We start from the raw sequence: 14,164 nt of genomic DNA, 5'->3' as shown, positions 1-14,164 counted from the left end.
GAGGATTCTCTGAAATGCTATGCATAGATAGCTAACTCAAATGCTAATGACTGTTAAATGCCTAAAGGTCAGAGTAAAAACTTAACCATCTACCAGCTATGTGACTTTACAATAATAAAAGAACTTATAAAATAATAAAAAAAAAAAACTATATCCTCCCTATAGCCCCCTCCTCACTTGACATAATCCTAAAGAGAACAATAAAAGCAGTGTGGTTTCTTGAGGCAGTGCTCTTGGTCCCTGAGAGCTTGAGTCCCCTGGTTTCCACCTTTACTTAAGATAAATGTCTCTGTGTTTTGTTTTGCGTTAACTTTTTTCCTTCAGTTTCACAGCACCCATTTTTCAGCCCCATCCTGCTGAGCTGATCTTGGCAAGTGGCACCCAATGTGGGGCAGAAGGCACAAAGAACAAAGGACCGTGATGGTATATCAGAATTTCTTCTCTTTTTATGGTGGAATAATATTCCATTGTATGGATATATTGCATTTGTTCATCCATTCATAGTTGAATGGAGGTTTAAATTGCCTCAACCTTTTGGTTCTTGTTCATAGTGTTTCTACAAACATTCACGCACAATTTTTTTGTTTCAAAACCTAGGTACCTTGTGTTTAACATTTAGAGATACCACCAAACTCCTTTCCACAATGACTATACCATTTCACATTCACACTAGTACTGTATGAGTGTTCCAGTTTTTCCATAATCTTATCAACATTTGATATATACATTTTTCTTCTTTTTATGGCCACATTTGAGGCATATGGAAGTTCCTGGGCTAGGGGTTGAATTGGAGCTGCCCTTCAGACCTATGCCACAGACACAGGAACAACGGATCTGAGCTGTATCTGTGACCTACTCTGCCACTGTGGTTATGCCAGATCCTTAACCTACTGAGCAAGGCCAGGGATTTAACCTGCATCCTCACAGAGACAACATCAGGTGCTTAACCTGCTGAGCCATGGTAGGAACTCCTCAATACTTGATATTTTATTTTATTAGTTTTTATTGTGACCACCGAGCATGGAACTATATTTCATTGTGTTTTTAATTTTCATTCCCCTAATGACTAATGAGGTTGAGAATTTTTTCACATTCTTCTTGATTTACCACATGCCTATCTTCTTAAAAGGAGTTATCTATTCAAATCTTCCAGTCATTTTTAAATTGATTGCCTTTTTATTGTTGAGTTTTAGGAATTCTTAATATATTTTGCATGCTAGACCAGCATTAGTTTTCTAGGGCTACCATAACAAATTACTACAAACTAGGTGTTTTAAAACAACAGAAATTTATTCGCTCACAGTTTGGGAAGCTAGAAATCTGAAATCAGTGTTTTGGCAGGGCTATGCTCCCTCTTGAGGTTCTAGGAGAGAATCCTTCCTTGCCACTCGCAGGTTTTGGTGGCTCTGGGTGTTTTCTGGTTTGTGATTATATAACTGCAATCTCTACCTTCATCTTCACATGACCTTCCCTGTATTTTTCTTTTCTCCTCTTCTGTCTCTGATTAGGACACTTATTATTGAGTTAGAGGCCACCTAGGTTTTCTGAGATGATCTCCCCTCAGGATCTTTATTACATTTGCAAAAACCCTTTTTCCAAATAAGGCTACCTTGACAGTTTCAGAAATTAGGATAGAGACCTATCTTTTTGAGGGCCATCATTCAGTCTACTACAAAACCCTTATCAGATATATGATTTATTTGCTCTCATCTGTAGGTTTTATTTTTATTTTCTTGATTGTATTCTTTGACATAACATAAGATTTTAGTTTCGATGAAGTACAGTGTATCTATTCTTTCTTTAGTGAAGTGTGCCTTGGTACCATTTTAAATTAACCATTGTCTAAAATAAATAAGTAGATAAATAAATAAATACTAAAAAATATGTAGATCAGTTCTATGGAAATGTACTTCACACTTATAGGATTGTATTGTACAGATATATATATTTTTTCATTTGTAGCCTGGAGAAACTGAGATGGGGAGGGGGAGAGTGGTGTGCGATGTGGTTGGTAGATGGAAATCACATTATGCAGGACCCTTGGGTCTTGGAAAAATCATAGTTTTTATTTTACCAGAACAATAATGGATAACATCTGGGAGTTTTTGTAGTGTGTATTTATTATGTGTAAGATGCTTGTAAGCATTTTTTTATAATTTATGCATTTTATCCATACCCTATCATAAGAATGAGAAGGTATTTTACAGAAGCCGGCTGAGAGAAGTTAGGCTTCTCAAAAATACTGGCATTGTCCACTCCCTCTTTTCATAGATCTTAGTTTCAAGTTCACAAGATCCTTCTCTAAGTTTTTAAGTTTTAATAATGACAAACTCTTCCTTTCATTTCTCCAGCCCAGAAGTTAATGTTTTTCTTCTTCACTTAATTTTTTTAAAACTCTTAGTGTTATTTATAATGTGCATTATTTTTAGTTTTTCAATAACTAGCTAACCAACATTTCTAAATGATACTATTTTGTTAAAAGAATTGGTATATTTTCTGTCTCCTGACTAATTCAAAAATCCATAACAGAATTGGTTCTAGATTGATAAGTCATGAGTTCCTACTGCATAGCACAGGAAACTATATCAAATCTCTTGGGATAAAACTTGATGGATGATAATATGAGAAAAAAAGGTATGTGTATGAATATATGTATGACTAGGTCACTTTGCTATACAGCAGAAATTGGCACAACATTATGAACCAATTATAGTATAATTAAAACATTAAAAATCATTTTAAAATGTTTCTGGGAAACAGACCTGCAAATACAGGGTTTTGCAACTGCCTTGGTCTTGTCCTTGGAAGTCATTACAGTGATGAGCTCCTTGCAAATGTGAAATAAGATGCTATGAATCCCACTGCCAGCAATCAGTGGCATCATGACTATTATTGCTGATTGTATTACAGTGCCAACTGGAGCTAATAACCTTGTGCTTGACCATTTTGTTACTGATGATGACTATAAGAAGTGTGTCATTAGTTTGTCTTTCTTATGGCTGAGTAATATTCCATTGTATATATGTACCACATTTCTTAATCCATTCATCTGTTGATGGTCTTGGCTATTAGGGATAGTGCTTCTGTGAACATAGGGGTGCATGTATCTTTTTCAGTGAAAATTTTGTCTGGTTGTATGCCTAGCAGTGGTATTGCTGGGTCATATGGTACCTCTATATTTCATTTCCTGAGGATCCTCTGTACTGTTTTCCATAGTGGTTGTACCAAATTACATTCCCACCAACAGGGAAGGAGGGTACGCTTTTCTCCACATCCTCTCCAGCATTTGTCATTTGTTGACTTGTTGATCATGGCCATTCTGACTGGTGTGAAGTGGTATTTCATTGTAGTTTTGATTGACATTTCTCTAATAATTAATGATATTGAGCATTTTTTCATATGCCTGTTGGCCATGCATATGTCTTTTTTGTGAAAATGCCTATTTAGTTCTGTGAAGAATGTCTTTGGTAATGTGATAAGGATTGCATTGAATCTGTAGATTGTATATAGTCATTTTGACAATATTGATTCTTCCAATCCAATAGCATGGTATATCTTCCCATCCATTTGTGTCATCTTTGATTTCCTTCATCAGCGTTTTATAGTTTTCAGAATATATGTCTTTAGGTAGGTTTATTCCTAGGTATTTTATTCTTTTTGATGCAATTGCAAATGGGATGTTTTCTCTGATTTCTCTTTCTGATCTTTCAATATGAATATATAGAAATGCAATTGATTTCAGTGCATTAATTTTGTAGCCTGCAACTTTGCCAAATTCATTGATGAGTTCTAACAGTTTTTTTGGTACTGTCTTTAGGATTTCCTTAGTATAGCATCATGTCATCTACAAACAGTACTAGTTTTACTTCTTCTTTTACATTTTCCATTCCTTTTATTTCTGCTTCTTCTCTGATTGCTGTGGCTAGGCTTTCCAAAACTATGTTGAATAGTAATGGTGAGAGCAGACATCCTTGTCTGTTCCCTGATCTTAGTGGGAACGTTTTCAATTTTTCACCATTGAGAATGATGTTAGCTGTGGGTTTGTCATATATGGTTTTATTATTTGAGGTAGGTTCTTTGTAGCCCCACTCTCTGAAGAGTTTTTATAAGAAATGGCTGTTGAATTTTGTCCAAAGCCTAAACTAATGCCATTTGCAGCAACATGGATGGAACTAGAGACTCTCATACTAAGTGAAGTAAACCAGAAAGAAAAAGACAAATGTCATATTATATCACTGATGTGTGCAATCTAAAATATGGAACAGATGATCTTATCTTAAAAATAAACAAAAAAGAAACAGATCATGGTCAAGGAAAGCAGACTTGAGGTTCCTAAGGGGAAAGGGAAGTGAGTGATATGGACAGACAATTTGGAGGTTTTTTTGGATGCAGACTATAATATTTTGAATGGATGGGCAATGGGACCATACTGTACAGCACAGAGAAATGTGTGTGATTGGGTCACTTTGCTGTACAACAGAACTTGACAAAACATTGTAAATCAACTATACTTTAATAATTAAAAAAGTATGGCATATGATGGATTTTTCTGGATACTCACAGAAAGACATGATGAACTTAGATATCTAAAGATTCATTCCAAGTTATGGTCTGAGAACCAGAAAAATTCTGTGGCAGCTTTTAAATAATACTTTGTTTATTGTAGGTACAGATGTAATTTTGCTGAAATCAGCCACAAAATTTAATTTCATAGGTTGCAAAATTATAATTTAATTTGTGAAGTTTGTGAAATTAAGAGCATTGCTTAGTAATGAATGGACATATATTTGTGATTAAAATGTACTCCATCTTCCAAACTTCCAGAGAGATGTGTGTATTTTTTTCAATGCTGGCTTTCTAGGAGTTGCCCTAGGATCAGAGTACCTTATTTTTCAGGCAGTGTTGTTCAAAGATTGTGCTTATATCCCTGTGCCCAGGAGTCTTAGCCTTTATTGGTACTAGTGGGTGCAGCCTAGCACGTGCAAACAGCCATCCTGACTCTCAGGGTTAGATGGGTTTTCGACAGGTTCTTTCTGCCAAATTTCTGGCCTCTGCACTCTTTTGCTTGCAGCTACCAGTATTGTGGAAAGTCAACACCCTCTTATTGCTCTGAAATAAGATATCTGTATTTTTTGATAATGTCCTTAGTCATGGGATTCACTATGCTCTATTCCAAATGCAGTCAGCCACCTCAGAAGAGGGTCTTTAGAACCTGTTTCCCTGACAGAACCCCTGCACCGCTGCATTGGAGTTGGGGGAGAGGATCTGAAATATAATTTTCCCCACCTCCATCTATATATTCCACATTTCTTTTTTTTCTTTAGGCTAACATAATTCTTTCAAACATTCCTCATATAATATGATTTTAAGTGTCCTTACTCTCCTTGAATGAACTTCAGATTCTGTGTATTAAGTTTTAAATTCTATATTTAATGTAGCCAGCACAGAGCCATAAAATATGCAAGGATAAGGAAGGAAAAGAAAAGAGTAGAAGAAATGTGACTAAAGGTTTTTGTTTTTCCTCTAAATCACCAGAGCGTTCATAGTTCAGAGAATGATCACACAATCTATTTTCTGCATTACTGTTTGGAACCAGCTAGGAGGTTCTAAAATATTTCTTTTCACTATTACATTTAAAAAGTTATTTTGAAGTTAACTTATTAACTGAAGGCATCTTTATGGTTGTATTTATTAAGTTGAACTCTTAAGTATAAGAGTTGATGGTGCATATCATTTTTTTCTTCTTGGAAATTAGAATAATTTTATTTTTAAAATCAAACATCAATTCCTTTTTGCAAACCTGATAACTCTAACCAACTCCAGGATTCTTATTGCCGTTTCTGTATTATTTTCTCCAGTGTGATGGGAATATCTGTGTTATTAGCAAAAAACATCCACACAATTAGAAGATATGAATGGTACCATTCTTTATAAAAAATGGCAGCTGTAATTATCAGATGAGAAGTTATTGTTGAGAGAGGCTAAGGGGCCAGAGGATAGCTATAGTTAACAGATTTGGTGGTGTTCTTTGCTTTTATTCCATGTTCTTACATTTCTTATTTGTATAGTTGATAGACTTAAAAGTATTTAAAATGTTATATAATTATAGACCTAAATAATTATAGTATTTAAATGTTATATAATTATAGACCTAAATAATTATAGTATTTAAATGTTATATAATTATAGACCTAAATAATTATAGTATTTAAATGTTATATAATTATAGACCTAAATAATTATAGTATTTAAATGTTATATAATTTATGTACCTAAAATTCATCTGTTATATATTCAGCAGAAATCTTGATTGTCTCAACATTCCACAAAACGTTATACTGATCTACTACATTGGGGTGGCAATTCTAATTGGACGTACTGATGAGGAAAAAGCAAGTATTTGGAATGCCTTAGATATATCTGGACAGATAGTTGGACATAAACAACTTCAGTAAAGTTTCTAGGGGTACAATTACCATCTTAATGAGCTCTGGTAGTTAGTTATTAAATACCTAAACTTGAGCCTCAAGTGATCATGTGATCTAAGCTAGCTGTCTGTTGGGCTGCAGTCTTCTCAGGAGCTTTCTGGATGTGAACTCTCTAGTCGCTGAGAGCAGGGAGAGAAGAGACAGATCACTCTTGATTGGTAAGCAGCAGATTTAATAAGCAAGGAACTTACTCCAGAAGGCTTGTCGTGGGTGGCTGTGAGATGAGTAGATTTTAGCACCCACCCACCAAATCTTAAAACTTTGAGACCTTAACTGGGTTTGGTCTTGTACACAGCACAGACGCTTCTTCAATACCACATTGCTATTTCAAGGATATGTCCTTGGGGCAGTCTCTAGGGCAGGGAAATCAAGTAGAACACGCACTGTAAGGACAGAGGAGGGAACAAAAAGCCTCCAGCTTGTCAGGCAAAATGGTGGTCATGTGTTTTTGATGACTTCCTTCAACACAACCAGTGTATCACTATTCAAGCCATTAAATGCAGGTACAAATAGAGCATTATATCATCAAGTGGAAATTGTACACAAGAGATCAGTCATAAGCAGGTCCAGAGGCATGAACAAGTTGTATTAGCTTATGGCTCAATTATTTCAACAACTACTACTGTCCAATTGACTTCTCCCCCTCAATATACATCTATGGCTACATAGAGAATTCCTTATAATCAGGGGACTGAAAATTTTAAATTTGGGCCTGAATATACAGTTGGTTTTGCATATGTTGACAGAAGCTATGAGTGAAAGTCTGCAGTTTTACATCCCCAATTTAGTGAAATATTATCGTTAAATATGTTAGTTACAGTTAGTATTGTGATTATGACCCTAAAAAACAGTGATGAGGAGAAATTCTCCCATTCAGAAGAAATGCACACAGTCATTTGGTTTTCCACTTTGGCTAGAAGCTTAGATGTATACTAATTCATGAAAAATTACTAATGGTTTGATTAGGTAGTCAGTGCTTATCACACATAGAATTGGAAGTCTGGTGGCAAAGAATTCCTGTGGAGGAATTCTGCTATTGGACCTCTCAGAATGGGCACAGATGATGTAAAATATGTGTCTCACATGAATTCTCACCTTAGGGTATCCACTACAGAGGAAACTTTAGAAATCAGTTCAACAGATCACATGTTCTGTACACATTAACCTCTTTTCCCAGTCAACTCCAGTGCTTGCTAACTGAACTTTTATCCAAAATGACTAAGGTTTGCAATTAGGTGTTGCTAAACATTCCACTTGATCAAGAAAACATTTAATCAACAAAATAGCTGTAGCAACGGGCTTTTTGGACATGGAATTTACAAGCTTAACTTGTACCTGATCACCCACAAACAGCACGTGGAATGCATACAGAGTACTCCTTTATGGGTCCTTTGGGAGATCATTCTCTGATTTTGAAATCAAGATACAGAAATAGTACTAAATCCTTGCACTGTTATACCTAATAACCCACTCACAAATTTTTGCTTCTGATCACTACCTCTTTAAATACTTCCACCAGAGTAGATAGTATTTTCATTAAATTGGCTTCTGGAGTAGGATATCTTTTTGAAAGTTTGCAGTCCATTTGGGTGAAGGTTGCTTAGCATTTGGTTGTAATTTTATTATTTTTATGAGCGATGTTGAGCTCCAGTCCTTCTATTCTACCATCTTTATCCCATCTCTCTATTTTCATTAAATTGGGAATTAAGACTGACTACTGCTCATTTATGTTTGGATAGAGAATGGGTAAAACTATCCTCTGTGTTAGTATCTTTGAGGATGATTATAAAAGAAACCAGTGATAATTAATGATAATTATCCTTTCTGATAAGTGTGTAAATAATAACCTTAGATAGCATAGCATTTTAGTCACTTAGAAAATGACTAAAATGTTTGAGTTGAAAACCTATAATACTTGAATTTTATTGTGGCAAATTATACAAGACAATATAAACTGCATTTTTCATGCCTTTTCTACTTTCAGAATATTGGAAAACCCATGCAAATAGTACTTAACACTTATTTTTATTTTATAAGGATAGACAGAAGTAAAAAGATACTCAGTATTCTGTGTAGAAAAAAAGATGTTTAAAAAATACAGTGAAGGCAATGCAGAAAATGAATGGCTATACCCATGTTGATGGAATGGGTTTACCCACGAAAGTGGACTGAAGCTATAGTAAGATAGAGACAGCCAAATGGTCCATTTGTAGTACATTCAACTATCTCTGTGCAGACATGTCCTTGGTGATGTTTCTCTCATTCCCAATTTACAGTGCATGATCAAATCAGCTTGCAAATGATGCTGTTTCCAATAAGTTTTTACATTGTTATATTAATAATGATACTCTGGTATTTTATTCTTGGCATAATTTACTCTCACTTTCATTGTAGAAAATATTTTTCTGCTGTATTGTGTCATATAATAAATACACAGTTTTTGAAATCAAATTGATCTTGAATCCATAAGTTAAGAGCAAATGGCTTATCGAGGTACTTTATGTTTCTCAATCTCATTTTCTTCTTCATAATTTGGGAATAATAGCAAATATTATCCATAATATACTGGCATAGAGCAAGCATTCAAGGATGATACATTATTTTTGTTGAAATTGTTTTAATTTCTATACTTTTAACTTGAAGTATTGTTGATTAAATGTTATTTTCAGTTGTGCAGCAAAGTGATTCAGTTACATATGTGTATGGGTATATATAACATAGATGATATATTTGTTTATATATTATATAATGTTTTTTCAGATTATTTTCCATTATAGGTTATTACAAGATATTGAATATAATTCCCTGTACCATACAGTAAATTCTTGATGCCTATCTACTTTATGCATAGTAGTTTGTATCTGTTAGTCCCATAATCCTCATTTATCCCTTACCCTCCATTTTCCCTTTAGTAACCGTGAGTTTTTTTCTTTCTATGTCTGTGAGTCTGTTTCTGTTTTGTATATAGATTTATTTCTCTTATTTCTTTAGATTCTACACATAAGTGATAGCACATAATATTGTGTAGAATCACTTTCTCGGACTCAGTATGATTTTCTCTAGGTTCATCCATCTTGCTTGAAAATGTCAATATTTCATTCTTTTTATGACTGAGTAACTTTCCATTATATATATATCATATATTCTTAAACCAGTCCTCTTTTGATGGGCACTTAGGTTGTTTCCATGTCTTGACTCTTGTAAGTAGTGTTGCTATGAACATAGGTGTGCATGTATCTTCTCTAATTAGAGTTTTCATGTTTTCTGGATATATGCCCAGGAGTGGGATTGCTGGATCATCTGGCAATTGTATTTTTGTTTTTAAAGAAAACTCCTTACTGTTTCCCATAGTGGCTGTACCCACTTACATTCCCATCAATAGTGTAGGAGCATTACCTTTTCTCCACACCCCTCTCCAGCATTTATTAGTTGTAGACTTTTTGATGATAGACATTCTGACCAATGTGAGGTGATACCTCATTGTGATTTTGATTCTCATTTCTCTAATAAATAGTGATATTGAGAATTTTTATATGCCTGTTGGCCATCTATGTGTCTTTGAATAAATACCTATTTAGATCTTCTGTCTTTTTTTAAATTGATTTTATATTTGTTTGTTTGTTTTGATATTGAGTTGCATGAGCTCTTTGTATATTTTGGATGTTAACCCTTTGTCATTCAGTTGTTTGCAAATATGTTCTCCCAGTCTGTGGGTTGTCTTTTCATTTTGTTGGTGTTTTCCTTTTCTGTGAAAAAGCTTTTAAGTTTAATTGGGCCTCATTTGTTTATTTTTGCTTTTATTTATTTTGCCTTGAGAGATTAATCTAACAAAATACTGCTACTGTTTATGTCTAAGAATGTTTTGCCCATGTTCCCTTCCAGGAGTTTTACAGTGTCAGGTCTTATACTTAGGTCTTTGAACAATGTTTGAGTTTACTTTTGTATGTAGCATGGGAGAGTATTCTAATTTTATTGATTTACATGTAACGGTCCAGCTTTCCTAGTACCACTTGTTGACAAAACTGTCTTTTATTCGTTGTATATTTTTGCCTCCCTTGTCATAGATAAATCAACCATAGGCATGTGGGTTCATTTCTGAGCTCTATATTCTGTTCTATTGATCTATGTGTCTATTTTTGTGCCAATACCATACTGTTTTGATTACTGTAGCTTTATAGTATTCTCTGAAGTCTAGAGGGGTTATGGCCTTCAGCTTTGTTCTTTTTCCTCAGTATTACTTTGGCAACTCTTGATCTTTTGTGGTTCTATGTAGATATTGGGATTATTTGTCTAGTTCTGTTAAAAATATCAAAGATGTTTTACTAGGGATCACATTAAAGCTATAGATTACTTTGGGTAGTATGGCCATTTTAACAATATTAATTCTTCCAATCCAAGAGTATAGGGTCTTTCCATTCCTTTGAATCAGCTTCAGTTTCCTTTATCAGTTTTTTGCAGTTCTCAGCATCAGTCTTTCACCTCCATGGTTATGTCTATTTTCAGATATTTTGATTTTTAATACAATTTTAAAAGAGATTTTTTTTCAACTTTCTCTTCCTGATATTTCATTGTTAGATAAGTACATTATGTTATTATTATTATTCTGTCACTTTTTTCTATTTTGTTCCCACATTAAGTGAAATAAAAGCTAAATGTGCCATATTTTTATTTTAGGAATTTTATTGCTGATTTTTATAACTGAAATTCAATCTACTTAATTTATTATTCTATAATAAAGTAAATTTCATTTATAATTTGAAATTCTTAGGAATTTTTAATTAATGATAAAATATTATTTTAATACACTGTGATGAATAAATGATATGGGTAGTTGAATGAAAAAATCATCCTTTATATATAAATTAAAATATATTTGTTGAATGTTTATTATGTATTAACTGCTGTAATAAGTATTGCACATTCAAGAATTTACCAGGTAAGGCATGGCCCCGGCTATTAATGAGCATACATTTCTGAAATTCTATACAAATGGTTAATAATGATTCAAAGCATAAATATTATGGTTTTTGTTTTTGTTTTGTTTTGTTTTTTACTTTTATTGAGTTATTGGAAACCAAACACAGAATAACCTCTGCTGTTATTCAAACTTTCACTTTATTCCCTAGGTACTGTTCCACTGTTATTTCATTCTCTTTATTTTCCCCCTACTACTTTTCATTGGTATTTGTATAGAGGGTTGAGTTGAATAATAATTCAGTTGCCTCTCAACAAGGGGTTAAGTGAAAGGTTTGACAGGAGGACTCAATGTTACAGAAATAAATGGAGTTAGGAGATGATTCAAGAGAAGTTTATCAAACATTTCAGCTTCTCAGTTAATGTAGTTAAAGGCATAGGAAGACTGATTAGACAGTCTCTTCATAGAGAACAATCATTAGTGCTGGAATGAAAGGGAAATATTTCAAGGTGTTCTACTGGTTGATTAATAAAGTTGAAATTCCTTGAATTATATTAGCCCTATTCTTGCACTTGGAAATAGCCATAACATGTAAATATAAATTGAGTGCCTAGAATTTTCACCCTATTTTATAAGGTCTATGTATTTTAAATTTGAAGGGCCTACAGTGAGGTTTCTAGGCATTAAATATTTTCCTTGGAATGCATGTAGTAGCTTTTGAATCTCTTCATAGCATTTTTTATCTCTTTATTTCTTAGGGTATAAATGGCTGGATTTAGGAGAGGTGTAAAGACAGAGTAAAACACAGCAAGAAATTTGTCCACCCAGGTGATGCTGAGTGGCCACACGTAGATGAAGATGCAGGGCCCAAAGAAGAGCACCACCACTGTGATATGTGCAGTGCAGGTAGAGAGTGCCCTAGATACACCAGTTTTAGAGCTTCGACGAACAGTAAGAAGAATGTACGTGTAGGATATCAGCAACACTATGAAGCAGGTCATGGTCAGAACCCCACTGTCAGCATTCATTAATATTCCCAAGTTATAGGAATCTATGCAGGCAAGCTTGATGACCAGTGGTATATCACAGAAGAAGCTGTCAATTTCCCTGGGGCCACAAAAAGGCAATTGCATAATCACAGCCATTTGACTTAGGGCATGCACAAAGCCAATGGTCCAGGAAATTGCCACAAGCCAAATGCACTTTTGCATGTTCATAATGGTCAAATAGTGGAGAGGCTTGCAGATGGCCACATAGCGGTCATAGGCCATTACCACCAATAGCACCATCTCACCACCTCCACAACAATGTACAAAGAGGACCTGGCACATGCAGCCTCCAAAGGAAATAGTCTTTTTTTCTCTGACAAAATCTGTAATCATCTTAGGAGTAGTTATCAAACAAAGCCACATATCAACAAAGGACAGATTGGCCAGTAAGAAATACATAGGGTAATGCAAATGGGTGTCAATGGTGATTAAGATCATGATGGCGATATTTCCAGATACGATGATCAGGAAAAGGATAAAAATTATCAGTAAGAGTAAGACCTGCATAGTCCATGACTGGCAAAGTCCCAGAAGCACGAATTCTGACACTATAGACAGATTTCCTGTATCCATTTAATTCAGTGTGTTCTCTAAAAGAAGCTAGAGAGAAGGATAGATTGTCAGTTAGTAGAATGGGAAAGATATGTAATTTTAAAATTTTGGCTGAAATTCTATCATAAAGAAGTTCAACTGTCATTGAAATCTGGGATCAATATCTGAAAGTGAAAAGTTAATTGTGAAGACAAATCTTGGCAAAATGCTCATGGTACTGTGCCACAAAAAGAAGTAAATGTCTAAAACTGACTTCCAAGATGGGAGTCTTGTAAATGATTGAGAGGGCACTTTCACATGGAGGAAATGTGAAAGCAAAATGAAAGGCTTCAGTTCATTACTCCATGACTAGCTTCAGTCTATTACTCTAGTGAAAAGAAACTTGGTACCCTACCACCAACAGTCATTATAACATAGTAGCTTAAACTTAAGTCATCTACTTAGGAAGATGATGGTGAACAGAAATTGAAATTCAAAACAAATGATCTGGCACAAAATTACAATTTTTCTATATTATGCATAATGATTCCTTAAGCATCAGTTGAACCTCTTCTTTAAGACATAGAGTTAGATTTTTAGCTTAATATTCTAAAATATGTGTTAGAAAAACCTTTAGGAGAGAAGCTATATAGACAGCCATACAGTGAATACAATGGCATAATTCAAATGAACAATCAGACACATATTTATCTTTGGTTAGGATCACAATTAAATGGAATTAATTTAATAAACTAGATTAGAAAAAAAATGTCAGTGGAGATTTATGGGAGAAAGGAATTAACCAATGTGGAAGGTAATCAGGCTCAGGTTCTGACTTGATGAACTCTGAATGGAAGCTCCTTATAATGCAAGCTTATCAAAAGAAAATATTTAACTTCAATTATATTGATGGATTCTAGGGAATCACTAGGTTTTGAAATATTACCATAAAAGTTAAAAATATATTTTTTAAAATGAAAATAAGGTACAGACACGTGTAAGCAAAGTATGTCTTTGACTATCAGTACTGACTGAACATGAAGTTAAACTTCAGAAATCACCACTTATTCACCTCCAAATAGAATAATGATATTGCTTATATTCATCCTTAAGTATATTGAGGATTCTTTTCTAGAGGGATGGTGGAAAGATAATTGCATATATCTCTTCCCCCTTTATTT

General features: G+C 34.1%; 1 protein-coding gene across 1 annotated transcript; it reads right to left on the bottom strand.

The window, feature by feature from the left end:
- Positions 1–12,086: 12,086 nt before the first annotated feature.
- On the bottom strand, positions 12,087–13,028 carry LOC100519495 (olfactory receptor 4K14-like). The gene has a single exon (XM_003128777.4). The coding sequence runs from the start codon at positions 13,023–13,025 to the stop codon at positions 12,087–12,089; it is 939 nt and encodes a 312-aa protein (XP_003128825.3). The 5' UTR covers positions 13,026–13,028.
- Positions 13,029–14,164: the final 1,136 nt, after the last annotated feature.

Source organism: Sus scrofa, chromosome 7, assembly GCF_054392235.1.
Source record: "Sus scrofa isolate SSC_HxYL_T2T_F1_AM1 chromosome 7, Sscrofa_HxYL_maternal_Yorkshire_Landrace_v2.0, whole genome shotgun sequence".
Taxonomy (NCBI): domain Eukaryota; kingdom Metazoa; phylum Chordata; class Mammalia; order Artiodactyla; family Suidae; genus Sus; species Sus scrofa.
The sequence above is the reverse complement of the archived record's forward strand: the minus strand, read 5'-3'. Positions and strand labels throughout refer to the sequence as shown.